The 17,821-nt window shown below is 33.3% G+C and overlaps 1 protein-coding gene across 2 annotated transcripts in view; it reads left to right on the top strand.

Annotated features, from left to right (window-relative positions):
- Positions 1–3,544: 3,544 nt before the first annotated feature.
- Positions 3,545–17,821, top strand: part of CCDC39 (coiled-coil domain containing 39) — a 43,350-nt gene continuing 29,073 nt past the window's right edge. For both annotated transcript variants that reach the window (XM_025042262.1, XM_006925750.3), the window contains exons 1-7: positions 3,545–3,756; positions 9,169–9,288; positions 10,214–10,360; positions 11,466–11,624; positions 12,373–12,465; positions 12,558–12,686; positions 15,653–15,844. In XM_025042262.1, coding sequence (XP_024898030.1) covers positions 3,667–3,756; positions 9,169–9,288; positions 10,214–10,360; positions 11,466–11,624; positions 12,373–12,465; positions 12,558–12,686; positions 15,653–15,844 — 930 coding nt within the window. In that variant the 5' untranslated portion in view covers positions 3,545–3,666. The remainder of the gene's footprint in view (positions 3,757–9,168; positions 9,289–10,213; positions 10,361–11,465; positions 11,625–12,372; positions 12,466–12,557; positions 12,687–15,652; positions 15,845–17,821) is intronic.

The raw sequence follows: 17,821 nt of genomic DNA, 5'->3' as shown, positions 1-17,821 counted from the left end.
CCAGACAGGACAAGATAAAACAGCAAAGGAGATTTAGTAGGTTAATGGGAAACTGGCAGAGAGAGTCAGACAAGCCAAGAGAAGAAAATGTTTAATAGGGAAGGAATAAATGAACTGACTGCACCCTAATTATTGGGTAAATTGATGATGAATATATCCATTGGAATATGAAGCACACGAATGTCAACAAAACATTTCTGAGGTGTGTTTGGCAAAATGTATTAAAAATGAAGTTTAAAAAAACAAACAAATTGGGAGAAAAACATTATTCATACATACACACGCACACAGAAAGAATACTATCTGTAACATATGAAGCACTATAATTCAATAAGAAAAGATAATCTAATGGAAAAAATGGGCAAAGGATATAAATTCTTAGCAGAAAAAAAATGTGATGCTCAACCTCACTTATAATTATAGAAATGTCAATAAACAAAAATGAGATACCATATTTTTCTCTTCAGGTTGTAATATATTTAATATTTCATAATATCCAGAGTATGCAAGGATAATGTCATACTCTGTTGGCATATAAAGATGTTTTAAAAAATAATTCAGTAGTGTCTATCAAGATAAAATTGCTTATAATTTTCCATTAATTTTACTTCTAAGAATATATCATGCAGAAATAGGTGTTCAAGAGTATATTTTATTCATCGATTCTAAGACACCACTGATTGAAAGATGAATCCTAATTTCAGAGATATTAAAATATGAAAATAAGTATAGCCTAGAAATTATGAAATATAGTATTATAAAGATGTTCATTGCATCGTTGCTTAAGTTAAAATTTATTGCTAATATTGAATTTTAAGCTGCCATTAAAAGACCAAAGATCTAATGTACTGATGTGGAAACATGGCCGCTATTGTTAAGTGAAAAATGAATTTGCAAAAGAATATTTTTATATGATTCTACTTCTATAGGAAAAATATATTTATAGCCTTATTTAAAAAATGCTAGTAAGATAAACACCAAATAGAGGCAATCTCTTGAGAATAAGATTGGCCTGGAGGTACAGGGTGTTTTCTTTTTGCTTTATACATACATGTATTTTTCTATTTTTTTTTTTTTTACAAAGATCACACTATTTTCACAAAATGAAAAATCTCTTTATAGTTTAGCCTGAACAATTTGATTTGGATAAAATTATCAATTTGGGAATGAGAGAGTAGAAGGATAATGTCTATCTTAGTATTTGGGGATTAAATTGACTATTTCATGGTCAGTGACAAGACTTGTAAAACTTTGGGTTTTGTTTCCAAATCTAGATCTGAATGAATTCAAATAGAGTTATGATCTAAAAGCTATAGAATTATAAAAGTGGGAACTCAATGATATGAAATGCTGTGGTGATTAGGTAGAGAAGCAGGAATATTGTTTTAAGGCAGAAATGTAGAATTTTGAAAATGCATGGACATTTTGTCTAACATTCAACATTATGTAATTGTTATCCTGAAACTCAGGAAATAGAATCCTTGAGATATAGGAAATATGACTCTTTGCAGGGATTTGGCTGCCAGACTTCTTATGTCCTTGGTGCCTAGGGGAGTACCCAACAAAAGACAGCTGCTGTCATGCATTTGGCAGCTACAGCTGACACTGAGAGGGGTGGATCAACAGATTGGCACAGGCCAAGGCAGCTGCCTCAGTATGAACATTAGGAGCTGGGATGAAGAATTAGAAAAGGAATGTTTAAGACACATGGATAGTAATAACACTAATAATTTTAAAAAAGGAGCTTTGCCATAACAAATCTCAACTATAAATAACTATGTACCACCTTAATGTATGCTGAGTACTAACATTTTCATTTGTAGTGATGACTAAACTATCATAAAGCAAAAGATGGTCTTCTATACAGTTATCGAAGCTCTAAAATTCCTTATTCTATATAGGTCAAATTTCCTTTACAAGCTGAGTCTTTCTATCCCACCACCTTGGGAATTTAGGCATTGTAGAAGTGAGGAATAAAAGGCCTTGCCAATTCTAGTCTTTGAAGACACTATTTCTAAGTCCAAAGATTAAATATAGAAAACCATGTAAGCACTAAGAGACAAAGGTACTACAAGAGGATTTTAAAAGTATAGTAACAAACCAATGGTAAAAAGATGTTTTTAGGCAATTAAGGAAATATGAATATGAAAGTTATTAGATGATACTGAAGAATTTTGATATTGTTAATTTTGTTAGATGTGATAATGATCTTGTGTTTGTTAGAAAACATTAAATGTTAGACATTAGTGATGCATGCTCAAGTAGTTAGGGTGAAATGTCATGACACTGTGATTTACTTTAAAATGCTTAAGCAAAAGATACAGATGAAGCTGATATGGCAAAACATGAATGGTAAATTAAGGTGACGAGTATATGGTGGTTCATTATAACCCACTCTTATTCTTACATGTAAACTTTTTATTATGAAAAGTTTAACAAAGTACAAGTAAAATAAAATTCAAAAGAGCAAAAACAAAAACAAAAACAAAAACAAAAACCCCACCACACTGCAGATAATTTATTAGATTAATTGATGCTCATGATGCAGTGATAGAAACAATTCCAGCCAAGGACACTATTCACTGCAGAGAGCATAGTTTGGATTTGGAGACCTGTATCCTAATTGAGGTTCTGCCTACACTAATTGCTTCGCCACAGGGAGACTTAGTTTATTTATTAGAAAACTAAAAGATTAAGTTAGTAGTTTTCTCTTGTCAGTTCTGAGATGCTGTACAACATAGACCTTAAACTCAAACGCCTATCGGTGCCAAGCGAATAATGCAAATTGTGCTGGTCAGTCTAAAGGGGGCGCCTCATCTACCGAATAATGCCTTTGGATAATGTGGACTGTTTCCTAGCCTTTTTTGTTATTAGGAAGAAATAGATTTTTATGTAAAATTAAAGATTTGTAAATAAACGTTAAATGAAAACGCAAAGAAAAACAAAGGTGTTTAAGTGGTGCGGGAGGGACCATCAAACTGCGCTGCAAGTTTGCCACCTCTGCGCAGTCCACGTCCGCAATCAGCTCGGACTCTGCAATGGGGCGGATGAGCATTGTGAGGGAGACCAGAAAGTTAAAACAGTCCAAAATCAAAACATCAGCAAAGATTCTAGGGAGTGAATTCTGCTCCAAAATGCAAGTCTATTTCAGCCTACGAGATTTTACCTACGGATGAAACTCAGCAAACATCACTTGCAAAGAAAGACGGGGTTATTCTTCTCATTAGCTCTCATCTCCCGCCAGCTACTCAGCAGTTGCGTAGCGCAATCCCATTCCCGTACACTGTAGTTCCCCGGCGACTGCAGACGCCGATGATTTTACACTTTCTGGGAGAGCCGGGGGAGACGATCCGGAGCCCCTCTTAGAAGGAATTTTATGCTGGAGCCTGGCAACCCCAGCGAACCTCTGGAAGAGTAACTTGCCTACTCTTGCGCCGCTCAAGAGGAAAAAGTTTGCTCTGGATCCAGGGAGTTCTCAACCGGAAGTTTCACCTCCTCGCCTGAACGCTTCCTGTTTGGTAACTAAGGACTCGGGACGGTTGCTAGGGCTCCGGAAGCGAGTACCCTGAGCTTGCGGGTACCGCGGATTGCCTTGCGTACTGCTCACCTGCCATACGAAAAGGCAGCTTTTTCCTCTAAACCCTATCTAAAGTCCCGTTCGCCGTCATGAGTAGCGAATTTCTGGCGGAGCTGCATTGGGAGGATGGGTTCGCCATTCCGGTGGCAAACGAGGAGAACAAGATACTGGAAGATCAGGTGAGGACCAGGTGAAGAAGGCGAGGAAAGAGAGCGTCTTTTTCTCGTTAGCAGAAGTACCGCATCCTTTTATTTCTCCCCTTTCCTTATTCCATCTCTCGTCTGTCTTACGCTCCTCCGCACCATTTCCTGCTTCCCTAATGTGCCCACCCTAATAAATTAAATATATATAATATATATATAATAATTGATATTCATGACTATAAAGCCTGAATCTTTACTCCCTCCTTCTCTCCCATTCCATGTACTCATTTCCCGACTCTTGGGCATGGGAGGAAGGGCTGGTTCCCGCGCCCACTTTTTTCCTTTCTCGGAATTAAGCGCGTTTTGCAAAGGGACTTCTGAGGTTTGGGTGGCAAGTTATTTGCAGATGTTTATCAACAAAGCACGTTCTGGGTGACATTTCTGTTTGAGTTCTGCCTATGATGTTTAAAGTGTAAAGTGACTCGGAGACATGTTTTGAAGAGGAACGTTCTAGTAAAAATGTGAAACGTGGAGTTTACAGCTTTTCAAAGCAGGGATTAAGTTATCACAGAATGTTATAGAATATTTTACGTTGTAAGGAATATTTTACACTAGCTTGCAACTAATGCATAGTAGTTGTTTAAAAGAAATTGCAACCAGCTCAGGAAACTTTAAAAAACCTCTAGCAATCGGTCTAAAATTAAAGTTCCATCACATGACAATGTGTTGTGTGGAAGAGGACCCAAGAAGAAATGATGTTTACATTACTTTATAGAATGGAAGAGAAGGTTTTATCTCCCCTGAAAGACGAAAATCCTTCACTCTTTTTTTGAAATATATATATTTTTTCAAAATACTCTGACCTATTTACTCATGCCTAATTTAGATGACCGCAGTTTTTGTTTTTGTTTTCAATGAAGAGCAACATTAAGGTATATAAGAAATCTAGCATTAAGTACTGAAGAATAACATTAAGAAGCATCTATCCCTGGATTCAAATTCTATTTACCAGCATTAAACCTGCTTCTTCTTCTGTAAACTGGAGATAAGTAAAACAATTATCTCACAAGGTTGTTATACAATTCTAAGGACATTAATGTAGGTTAAAGTTCCATTCAAATGTTAGTTTTTGTTATCAGTGCCATAATAGTTCTCTCACACGATGTTATATACATATTACTTATATTAACTGTTTTAAAAATATTACAGAGCAATTAGTAATCCCTTCACCTGAATAAGTTCTGACATTAAAAAAGCAACTCTTGTAAGTTTAAGATATTCAAACAGAAGGGTATAAAGTAAAAAATATAAGATATTCTCTCCCCAAAGTACCCACTGTTGACCATAGAAGTTACTGTCATGGCATAAACAAATATTCCAGACATCAAAGTCTATAGACACATAGATAGAAAAGACAAACAGGAGTATTATAAAAATGGAATCCTACTGTATGTGCTGTTTTTAACATAAAAACTGAAATTTAATTTTACTTGTATTTAAGAGAAGAAAAATAAAGGAATTGTTGAATTTCAGGTTAGTATTACTTGGTTACAAGAGGTAGTGATTGCTAAAAACTTAATATTTAGAAAAACAACATAAAAATGTTTTAATTATTATTTTTTAGAAAATTCTTTGTTTCAGTTGTAGTCAGATGCCATTTCATCTTTTAAATGAAGAAATTAGCTCTCTTAAACTTCTTTCCACATTTTTTATCCATTAAAAATAGTGGTTTTATTATTTTTCTATTATCAAGGTTTATTTTATTTTCATTCTGTTCAGTGCCCTTAATTTACTACAAGTGCTTAATCTTAGTTTTATACTTAAAATGATTTAATAGTTCTTAATATAGCCCTTTTTACTAAGTTTATCTTTTTTTTTTGAATTTTTCATTTTGATTCATCTTTTGACTGGTTGGGTTCTACCCTCAAAAGAAGGACCCATAATACTGTACTTTTAATTCTTTGCATCCTCAGTTGCCACTCTGATTCCTTTCATTGCCTGCTTTAAGTTTATATTGCTTAAATTATAGTATCAGATCTTCAAGATGCTTTCTCTCTCCAACCCTTCCTTTTAGAGTCCTGTGTTTTCTAATATGGACAATTTTCCCACAGGCCTGTTTTGCAAATGTTAACTTAAGAATTCCCTTTTTCCTTTACTGGGTTGTCACTCTGGATCACATATCTTCTTTCTTGGATTATTCCTTTTTTTTTTTTTTTTTTGATGGAATACTTTCTTGTGCCTCCCTAAGAAGAGTGTATGGGAGGTAAATGTTCTGAATCTGAAAATGTCTTTATTTGCTCTCACGTTTCATGGTGCTTTGGCTGCATATAAGATTCCAGGTTAAAAATAATTTTTCCAAAGAATTTGAAAAATATTGCCCTGTTATCTTCCAGCAGCGTTTTTGGTGTGTAATCTAATATTAGAATGATTTCCATTTCTTTTTAGATTACCTTTTTAGTCTCAATCATATTTTTAATTTTCAGGTTATTTTCTTTTTACTTCTTTTGTAGCACATGATCTTGTTTTAGGAGTATATCATTTCCAATCTCTCTGTGTATGTGTGTGTGTGTGTGTGTTTGTGCCTGTGTTTAGTTCTTTTGTGTCCTTAATTATCTCTTTCCTCTGGGATCTTTTTGTTTATTTGTTTATCTTGATATCCCTCACATGATGTAAGTTTTCAATAAATATCTGGTGGTCTTTGCATGTACTTTTATATTTAAGAAAGAGGCGATAGAATTCTATGGAGAAGGAATTACCAACTTGTGGAAAGTTAATTATTATGCTTTCATTAAAAAGATGCTTTTGCTTTGGGTTCATTATGCAATGATAAAAGTCGTAATTGATGAAGAAAATAAATCATAAAGTTGTATTCACCAAACAACCCAACATCTAAGTTCATAAAGGGAAAAGCTATTATAAATGCAAATAGACCTTGACAAAAATACAGTTATAGTAAGATACTTCAATATTGACCTCTCAGAATTAGATAATTCTAATAGACAAAAATAAGGACATAAAGGATATAAATAATACAATAAAAATAAAAACATAGCATATATTCCTTAAATAGAGAATATACATGTTAAAAATATGTCCATAAACATTTATAAAGACAGTTCATGTGCTAGACTAAACCAAAAACCTTAATACATTAAAAGTGAATGATGAACCCTAAAGACACTATGCTAAGTGAAATAAAGTGGACACAAAGACAACTAGTATATTGTCTTACTTATATGAGTTACTTATATAGTCATATTCATAGAGACACAAAATAGAATGGTGATTTCCAGGGGCTGGGGGGAAGGGGAATGGGGAGTTAGTGTTTAATGAATGGTACAGAGTTTCATTTTGGGAAGATGAAAACTTTCTGGAGATAGATGAAGGTGATTGTACAACAATGTGAATGCACTAATGCCACTACTTAATGTACTTTGACAAATGGTTAAAATGATATATTTTATGTTATGTATATTTTACCCCAATTTAAAAAAATGAGTGATAGAAATTTTATAGGTCGCATTCTCTGATCATAAGCCAATAGAATGTATAATAATTTAAAAAATGATCCTCCATTTTTACACACTGAATGTTTTTGCCCCCCGCCCCCTTCTTGTGTTGAAGCCCTAAATCTCAATGTGATTGTATTTGCAGGTGGGGCCTTTAGGAGGTAATTAGGTTTAGATGAGGGCATGAGAGTGGGGCCCATGGTGGGAGTAGTATCCTTTTAAGAAGAGGAAGAGAGACCAGAACTCTCTCTCTTAGTGTGGTGTGAGGACACAGAAAGTGACTGTCTACAAGTCAGGAAGAGAGATTTCACCAGAACCAAATTTGCTGGTACCTCAATCTTGGACTTCCCAGCCTCCAGAGAACTGTGAGAAATAAATTTCTGTTTTTTCAGCCAATGAGTCTATGATATTTTATTTTGACAGCCTGAGCTGACTAAGAAATTCATCTTAAATACTTAGGCAAGTTTCTCAGAAACTTATTCCTGGATTGTTCTTGTATCAAAGAGAAATTGAAAGGGAAAGGTCACCTATCAGAAAGCAATAAGAGACTACTTCAAACCCACATCCATGGGAAACAGCACAAATCTTACTTAGAGGGAGCGTATAGCCTTAAATGCCCTCATTTTAAAATCAGTATCTTAGCTTAGGTTGCTATAACAAAATACCATAGATTAAGTGGTTTAAAAACAATTTACTCCTCATAATTCTGAAGGCTAGAAGTTGAGATCAGGGTGTCAGCATGGTTGGGTTCTGGTGAGTGCTCTTCCTGCCTTGTAGACGGCTGCCTTCTTGTTGTGTTCTCACACGACAGTATGCTCTGGTTGCTCTTCTCAGGAGGACCCAAATCCCACCATGAGGGTCCAACCCTCATGTCCTAATTTAAACTTTCCTATCTTTCAAAGGCCCCACCTCCAGATTCCATCACATTGAGGATTAGGGCTTCAACATATGAATTTGGGGGTGACATCAACATTCAGTTCATAACAGTCAGTAAGACAAAAAGTAATAAAACTAAGAACTTTTAATAAATTGGACAAAAAGAACAACAAAGTAAACAAAAGAGGGAATTAAAAACAAATAAATGAAATAAGCAAAAAATATGTATTTAATATTATTAAGTGTAATAAAATATTAGACATTACAAATTGGTAAATTAATATTTCTTTTTTCCTTAGTTCAATATTCAATATTTTCTTCTGCACTTCAGTGAACTATGTTGTGCACCTCCTAGGTTATAGCCCCACATTTGGGAACCATAGCTAAAAACTAAGGAAGCATATTTTTGTTCTGTTGAGCTTTTATATTGCTGTGAGCGATGACTTATTCTAATAGTCCTGATTATCTATCTTGTAATTTCCTAAAGGTTTTTCTTTGGTTTATTTCTTTGTTTTACATTTACATTGTTTGTTTTCTACTTAGGGTTCTAATTCAAAGGCATAAAATACATTAAAAAACAAGTTCTAGAGCACATGAGTGTTAGTTCTGCTTTGTTAAACTTAGCCTAAATCTATTAGTTTTGAATAGGAGTTCAGGGAGAAGCTATTAAGCCTGATGTCCAGCTACTTTTCAAATTTATGGTTTATGATCTGTTTTTTTCTTAAGCCTTGTTACTATGCTCTTGTTGGATTTAGAGATCTTGTAATTTAATTATATAATAGAATCTCATTTTTTTCCCTTTAAAATGCATAGCCGTGAACCCTGCTAATGCTGCAAGTGTGAGAGCTTTCTATTCCGTTTTAATATGGTGCTGATTTTCCCACATGGTCTCTGAATCGCAACACTATTTTATACTATTTCAAAGGGCAGCAGATTTTAAAAGTTCAAATCGATATTTAAAGAAGCAAAATAAATGAAGATGTAAAATCTCTTGATTTTACATCCCTTAATATGGTAAAAACTTAGTAGGACTTTGACTAATTATAGCATTTATTATTTACAGTTGTCAAAGCTGCAGGATGAAAGGTCAAGCTTGCAAGATCAGCTACGTGACTATGAAGATCGAATTAATGCTATGACTTCTCACTTCAAGAATGTTAAGCAAGAACTCTCATTTACACAGGTATATAATGTTGGCATTCATGTTGATTATACCATGTGTAGTCATGGAACATTTTATGTTGCATTTACACATTTACATCTGTGATTTTATTTCACAGATATAATAGGAAATACTCATTGTTTTTTAATACCAATTTATAATTAATATAGATAAGTAACTTCCATGATTTAACAAGTGTTATTAGAAAGTTAAAAATTTAATGAACTTCTAAAAATAATACTCAAGGTTTTTGAATCCTGATGTGATTGAATAATTAATAAACTGTTTGGAACAACATCTTTTACTCAAGTTAATAGGAGTAAAAGGATAATAGAGACAAAAGACAATAAACTTCCTACAACACTAACAACTTTAATAGTATAAAAATAATACTGATGGGATGACTTTAAAGCACTATAAGAACAGTAGTCAACAAATACTATTTTATTAAGTACAGCATAACACAAAAGCATGATTGTATATAATCTAAGAAATATTTATAAACATCAGTGTTATATAATTATTTAAAAATTATGTCTGTTAATTAGAATATGTGATCAATTCATATAACCATCCCATTTCCCAAGTATTTTTTAGTCAATTTTCTTTCTTATATTTAGGTAAGTAATGAGTCTGTCATATTATTTTAAGTCTCACTGTATAAACTTTGGTTTTCTGCAATTTCCCTATACCAACATAGTATTTGAAAACTGCTACCAAAAATATTTTCTCTTACCACATTCCATGAACTGACTTCCTTACAACTAGTAAGCAACACTGACTATACTGAATCACAGTCTAATGGTGTGTAAGTTTAGAAGTGAAATTAATATGTAATCTAAGCATTTTTAGAGAACTTTGTTAATTTTTTGTCTAATGGGTTATTATAAATATTTTTTAGTATTAAAATTTAAAAAGTCTTTCTATCTTGCATATTATTCTATAGGCTCTTTGCAAAGCTAGGGAGCATGAGATTGAAAGTGAAGAACATTTTAAGATCATTGCTGAAAGAGAACTGGGACGAGTGAAGAATGAAATCCAACGACTAGAAAATGAGATGGCTTCAATACAAGAAAAGAAAAATGATAAGGAAGTATGTGTTGAAAAGTTATTTAAAATTTTCTGTTATTGTTCCTTTTACCTCACCAAACAAACATTGATTTTTTTTCTGATGAGAAAAGCATTCATTAGTTTCCTGACATTTACTCATTGATTTTTGGACAATGAGAGGCACACTGAGCTGTGATTTGAATGAAACAATAATAAAATGTTACATTTATTTTCCCAATATTCATTTACCAAATACTCATTGAGCCTTACTATGAGCAAAGTATCATGCTGGTTGCTTGTTATATGATACTGGGTGTATTTATTCATAAGTGCTACACTTTTAAAAGCCACATTAAAAATTACTTTTAATTTTGAATTTCATTTTTTATTCAAAAATTTTACCCTACATATTAATTTATCAGCTTGTGACTAATATTAAATGACTGTACACATTTTTCTCTTCTCCTTAGTTTTTAGTTACCTGATTTGGGAGCTCTTTCCAAATTTGATTCTTCTCTTTACATATGCGTATATATGTGGAAATGCACACATATATATGTATACGTACACACATACATATTTTTAATATCAATTTGTATTCCTTTTTATATTCACCTATGAATCTAGATTTGTTAAATGATACATTTACAGACATATTTTTATCTCTTTAACTGCTATATTTATTTCAATTAGAAGTGCTTCCATAATTTCCGTATAAGAAACCTCTTAGAGGTAGCAATCTGGCAATGGGGCTGAAGGGGACTTGTCTTGGGCTTGAGTTAGCATATCAAGCACATTATTTTTACTAAGATTGCAGATCCACTTGGATGGCTTTGGTGGAGTGACTAATGAGATTGCTCTAGGGGTACCACCCTAAAACCTTTTTAAACAACCTTTGGCTCAACTACTGTTCTCAACTTTGTATAATCATTTCCCCTCTATTTTACAACTAAAGACTTAAAATACAAGTATGATAGTCATATAATTAAATATGGTATGGTATACACAATCTGGAGGTCAGGAACAGGGACAGGAGTTCTTTCCTTTTTAATATGTTCTGTAGCATGTAATGTTATTATTATTATTTTTTATCTTGTATAGTAAATAATGTTTTGTAATCTCCCCCATCCCCTCTCTTTGGATATTAGAACAACATATTTAAATTTACTCAAAAATTAGATGGTTTGAAATGTCAAATGAACTGGGACCAGCAAGCATTGGAGGCCTGGTTAGAAGAATCAGCTCGTAAAGACAGTGATGCCCTCACTCTTCAGAAGTATGCGCAACAAGATGACAATAAAATCAGGGTGAGAAATTCAAAATTGTCATGGTTTCTCTGAGTCTGTAGTATGTCAACCTTTTATCTAAATCGAACTTAATATTTTAAAGCAGCCGTTCTTAAACATTTTTGGGTCATAGTTTCTACTGAGAATCTAATAAAGCCAACTATCCTTTCTCTAGAAAAATGACTGTATTCAAATACCCACAAATTTTTGCCGAAAGTTTTACAGATCCTCCAAAGCCCTTTTACCATTTAGGGATCTTTGGAGTCCAGGTTAGGTATCCTGATTGAGAAGAGTTCTCAAAAGTATTTCAGAAAAGTTTTTGTACTAAAACTATGTATAAGTATGTTAACTTCTTTTGCCTAAATAATAATTTGCATGTTACATATAGTTTTTGCTGATTTGAGAGTATAGTGTTATTGCTTATTTAATATTATAACTATTAGTGAAATCCGGTAATACCTTAGTGAAACATGCTATTTTCTAATAGACTTAATACCAAATGCATTATTTTAAATAATTAAAATGGGAAATTGTTTAATTTTTTTTCTAGCATACTTGGAAAAGTATTAAAAATCTTTTTAAAAACAATTGACTTTTCATTGCAGCCCTTTAGGGTTAAAAGATAAAGATATATATTATTTTGTAGTTGTTTTAGATATCAAATAATTGTATATCTATAACATAATAATATTTAATGTGAGATATGCTAACAGCTTTAAAGTTAATGAAATGGTAATCGTGAATATTTTTGCATGTAACTATATCGTAGGTACTGACCCTGCAATTAGAAAGACTGACTTTGGAATGTAATCAGAGAAGAAAGGTACTTGACAACGAACTTACAGAGACTCTAAGTGCGCAGGTTGGTTTAGTGAAGACTTTTGTTAATTGTCAAAGTGATGTTTACAAAAGCACCTAAGTTCACAGAATGATTATTTGCTCTCTATTTGACAGTTAGAATTGGATAAAGCAGCACAAGATTTTCGTAAGATTCATAATGAAAGACAAGAGCTCATTAAACAATGGGAGAATACAATAGAACAGATGCAGAAGAGAGATCAAGACATTGATAACTGTGCCTTGGTAAAGTAATTGTTCAGTCCTTGCATTGTTCAGCTGTGTTTATCTCTTTTGTATTTAACTCATTTATTTGAAATGTAAATCACATTGTTATTTGAAAGTCACTTAGGTAGGAGATTCAATAGTTTTGTTAAATGTTTTTCAGAGCTGACTCTTTACATTTAGAAATGTGTTATGAATATTATTAATTTATGGTGTTATGCCAAAGACTGGATCCTGTCATCTCTGAAATGTGGAAGGAACAACAGAAAGTCAACAAATAATGTTATTGCAGTGAAACCAATGCCCTACTTATGCACAGTTATTCTAGAATTTAACAAGTGATCTATCTGGCCACACAGTAATCACAGATGTAGGAAAATTAGCCTCGTAGAGAGCCAGGAGACAGGAGGGAGAGTCAAGAAAAAAACTTAGATCACAATAAAGTTTCAGTTGTGAAGCTGAGGTACCACTAATGGGGTAGAAGCTTGGAAGGGGAGGAATACCACATAATTAAACACAGACCTAGTGTTATCTTTTGCTACTTTCTGAGGTCATTTAGGAGAAATTTTTTGGAAATCATTAAGAGGTGAAATATAGGTGATTAAAAATGGGAAGATTAGGGAAAGTTGGGAAGGAGAAGGAGTTGAGGAGGAAAGAAGGCAGATGAGAAGATGTAGCTTTCATTCTGAATCTACTCCATGAAAGCATTTGGCAAGCAGCTCAGGTCACTGGGAGTTTGGAATTCTGATACCTGGTTTACTTGTTTATACAAATGTGTTATTCCTTTATTTTAAATTTCTGTAAGTGACCAACATTTTATCAACAAAATGGCCTATGCCTCCTTAGAAGGGAAAGGGGCTAACTAATCTTAACTATGAGTTTCTCTTAATTCTTAATGCTGATGTTGTTTTTTTCTTTTTCTTGACTTCTTATTGTTTTCAAACATCAAGTCCTGACTGCTTCCTCTATGTAAATCAAATATATCCAGTCCAAGAATCGCAGATCCAAGATTGGATTCTCATGTAACCTCACAGCTATATTGACTCAGCCTCCTGATTGGTCGGAATACACAACTTGTAGCTTCCTGGTCATGTTCACAGTGGTTCTTATTTACAGATTGACATCTCCTGACTGTCTGTATTATAAGAGAGTAGGGAGGGTGCTAAGAGGTGGCTCCATAGGTAGAGCTATGCTTCTAAGTGTTTAACACCTGGCTTCTGATTTGTAGCATTTCTGTTATCTGTGGTTTAACTACTTCATACCAACAAGACTCCACTGAACACAGAGCTGAGAAGAGATGTGTAAGTCAGCTGTGGTGAGCTAATGAGAGTGGATTCACACCACCAGAAAATTAAATCTGAAATTGGGCCCTTTTGTTCCCCTTCCTCCAGAATAATTCGTGCCTCCTCACTGTCTTCTTGGCAGGAGTCTAACCATATGATCCTGAACTTGGCTTCTTAAAAGAAACTTTTCCATTATTTAGAAAAGAAAAAGTATTTTTCTACTATGCTTTTATTTCAGTGTAAAAATGTTAGACTATTAGTAAAAGCCTCACCTATAGAGAACTTAACTGTGTGTAGATAGCACTGTTAAAACATGTGAACATTGAAGTCAGTATTGTAGCATCTGATTAAGTGGTATAAAAATCAGTTTAAGACAGGAAATTCTAGAATAATCATTTGACATATATAAACCTAAGTTTTGACCTGTGCTTTGGTTGAATGAACACAGTAGTCATATAGAATGCTATAATTATAGAATGCTAATTGTTAGTTATAAGAATACATAGGAATACTAGATTAAAAAATTTACAAAATTTTTAAGTGCAGTGCACTTCAGATATCCATTTAATATGCTAATGTGTACACTATTACAAACAAAATTTCTAAAACTTAACTGATATCAGAACCTATTCTTCCCCCCCAACCCCATTAGTTATTTGGTGGGACCCTAATTTGGAAAACTTGAAAGAAATGTATTTTAGGGTAAATTTTTCTTCTCTCTCCATCCAACGTACTGCCATAACAATCACTTGTAAAAACTGCGTATGATCTTTTTTCCCTAGCTCTAAAATCTGTTCCACATTGCTTAAAAGTTGACCCTTTTTAACAAGACAGTTGAAAACTTGAATTTCTTCACAATTTGGCCCTAACCTCTACCTTTCTAGCCTCATCCCTTTCATTTTCTTCTTTTTTTTCATTAAATTTATTGGGGAGACATTGGTTAATAAAATTATATGTTTCAAATGTAAAATTCAATAATATATCATATGTATATTGCATCATGTGTTCACCACCCAAAGTCAAATCTCCTGTCTACCCCTCCTTAATATATCTCCATTCTAACCCTGCCCTCCCACTTAGCACTTTAACCACAGCGGAGTTTTTAATGCCTCTCTGTTTATCTTTTTAGGCCTTACTCAAACGAAGCCTCCTAGGTAATGCCTTTTAATGATTCCTCTTGGGTAGACTTCATCTTTGTTTCCATGGTACTTTGTCCGCATCTCAGTTACTACTATCTATATTCTATTTATTTTGTATCCTCGTGACCAGCAAAAAGCCCAAGTGAAGGCATTCTTATTGAAGCCAATAACTAAAATGCTATTCTCAAAAGATGAAAAAAAAACTGGTTCTGTGAAATATTTGGAAAAATTCATTGAAATCCAACTTTCTATGTGAAAAATATTTAACACTGTTATATTTTTTTAGAGGTCATTTTTCATTTATAAAAGATTGACCTTTTCCTTATCTCTTTAGCAAGTAGATAAAAGAAAATACAGAGACCTTTAAAAATGTGAGTTTATTGTTTTTGTGTGTAGCATATTAATATTTTGTTTTTATTTATATGAAAATAGTCTCTTAGGAAGTTTCGAAAAATAAATACTGAATATAATAATAGAAAAATAAAAACTAAATTCCTTTTAATTTTAGTTTTGTTCATTATATTAAACATATATTTAATTTTTTTTTTTTTTTTTTTAATCCTAGACAGTAGCAAGGCTAAAGCAGGAAACAAGAGAAAAAGAAAGTTTGGTTAAGGAAAAGATCAAGTTTTTGGAAAGTGAGATTGGAAATAACGCAGAGTATGAGAAAAGAATTTCAGTTGCTGATCGTAAAGTTTTAAAATGTAGAATGGAATATCAGCATCATGAAACTAATAGGAATCAGCTGAAGGATGAGGTATGTCTATTAAAAAGACTAATTTGTGTGTTTATGACAAATTACTATAAAAATAAGCATAAAGCCTTTCCTTTGATTAAGGAACTGCCTTCTAGTTCTTTTTGTTTCATCCCTTCATGTTATGGAACTTTTAGAATTCTCTGACTGAGCCCCTGATTGGTGAAGGTGAGGTGGAGGTGGGGAGTTCCATTCACATCACAGGTGGTGTGAAGGGCTCAGTGCCCAACTTGCCTGTCCTGTATGGTGTTTTGTAAGTGATCTAGGCAAAGGATTCCCAAAGGATCTAGACTGGAAATCATAATTATAACCGGCAAATGGGCAAATGTGATGGTGAATATTGACATTATAGATAACTAAAAGTGTCTTTCTAGTACTATGTGTGTATGGTAGTTTTAGCTCTTAAATTCTAGGTGGAGTGATTTGTTTAAATTAAGTTTCTCGCCTTGTTAAGAGATAAGTTTCATCTAGTAGTGGGACAATGTAGTGATAAAATACCTTGAAACAGACTAAGAACAAAACTTCTGCTTTTTTCTTTTCTTCTTTTGCTGGAATACACGCCAACTAGATTATTCCATAGGGAGAGGTACTGATGATCCCTTTGGTTAGCAATAAAGGGATCCGTAAGAAATTTGTGCCTTGAGACTATATTATCTGAAGTTACCACTGTTTAGTTGGGAAATCGGAATATTGTAGAGCATTTTATTCTTTAAGTTGTTATACTTTTTATTTCTGATAAAGAAGGAAAGATTTTTCTGCCCAAAGAGAATAATTACATATGATCCTAAAAAAGTAAAATAAATGTTACTGCTAATAGCTCATTCTTAAACATTTTAAAGTTTAAACCAGTTGCAGAAAAGAATGCAGAGATTCATTCATTCATTCATTCATTCATAATTTGTATATTGAGATATAATTTACATACCATAATTCACCCTTTTAAATATAATTTACATACATAATTGAATGTACAATTCGATGGTTTTCAGTATATTTGCAGAATTATGCAACCATCACCACTATCTAATTTTAGAATATTTTTGCCTCTTTAAAAATAAACCTCATACCCACTAGCAATCACTCTCCTTTCCTCATTCCCCCAGTCCCTGGAAACTACTAATCTACTTGCTGCCTCTATGGATTAGCCTCTTTTAGACATTTCATATAAATGACATCATATAATGTGAGGCCTTTTATGTCTGGATTCTTTTACTTACATAATGCTTTCAGGTTCATCCATGTGTAGCATGTAGCAGTACTTCATTCTTTTCTCGAACTTTTTCTATTGTGGTAAAATACATATAACATATAATTTACTCTCAACCATTTTTTTTTTAAGGAAAAATTTTTTTATTGGTATTTGCTAAATTTATACTTTTTAAAAATATTGTTTTTTATGGTGACATTGATTAATGAAATCCAATGTTTCAGCTGTACACTTTAACAATAAGGCATATGTATATTTACACTGTATATTCACCTCCCATAGTTAGATTTCTTTCTGTCACCACATATTTGACCTCCTTTACCCCATCTATCTCCCTGCTTCCTCCCCACTACCACTTACCCCTAGTAGAACCACTAGTCTATAGTCCACGTCCAAGAGTCTCTGCTTGTTTGTTCTGTTCATTTGTTGCTTTTAGGTTTATATCCCACATATAAGTGATATCATGTGGTTTTCAACTTTTTCAGTCTTATTTCCCTTAGCATGATTATCTTGAGGTCCATCCATGTTGTCGCAAATGGCGGTATTTAATCTCTTCTTATGGCTGAGTAATAGTCCATTGTTTATATGTACCACAGCTTCTTTAGGCAATCTATCGTAGGACACTTCAGTTGCTTCCAAGTCCTGGCCACTGTGAATAATGCCGCTATGAACATTGAGGTGCCAATATCTTTACAGATGTGGGTTTTCAAGTCTTTGGGGGTAAATACCCAGTAGAGGGATTGCTGGATCATATGGTAGATCAATTCTTAGTT

The sequence above is a fragment of the Pteropus alecto genome, unplaced genomic scaffold (assembly GCF_000325575.1).
Source record: "Pteropus alecto unplaced genomic scaffold, ASM32557v1 scaffold88, whole genome shotgun sequence".
Lineage (NCBI taxonomy): Eukaryota > Metazoa > Chordata > Mammalia > Chiroptera > Pteropodidae > Pteropus > Pteropus alecto.
Note: the sequence above shows the minus strand (reverse complement) of the source record. Positions and strands in the feature narration are given on the sequence as shown.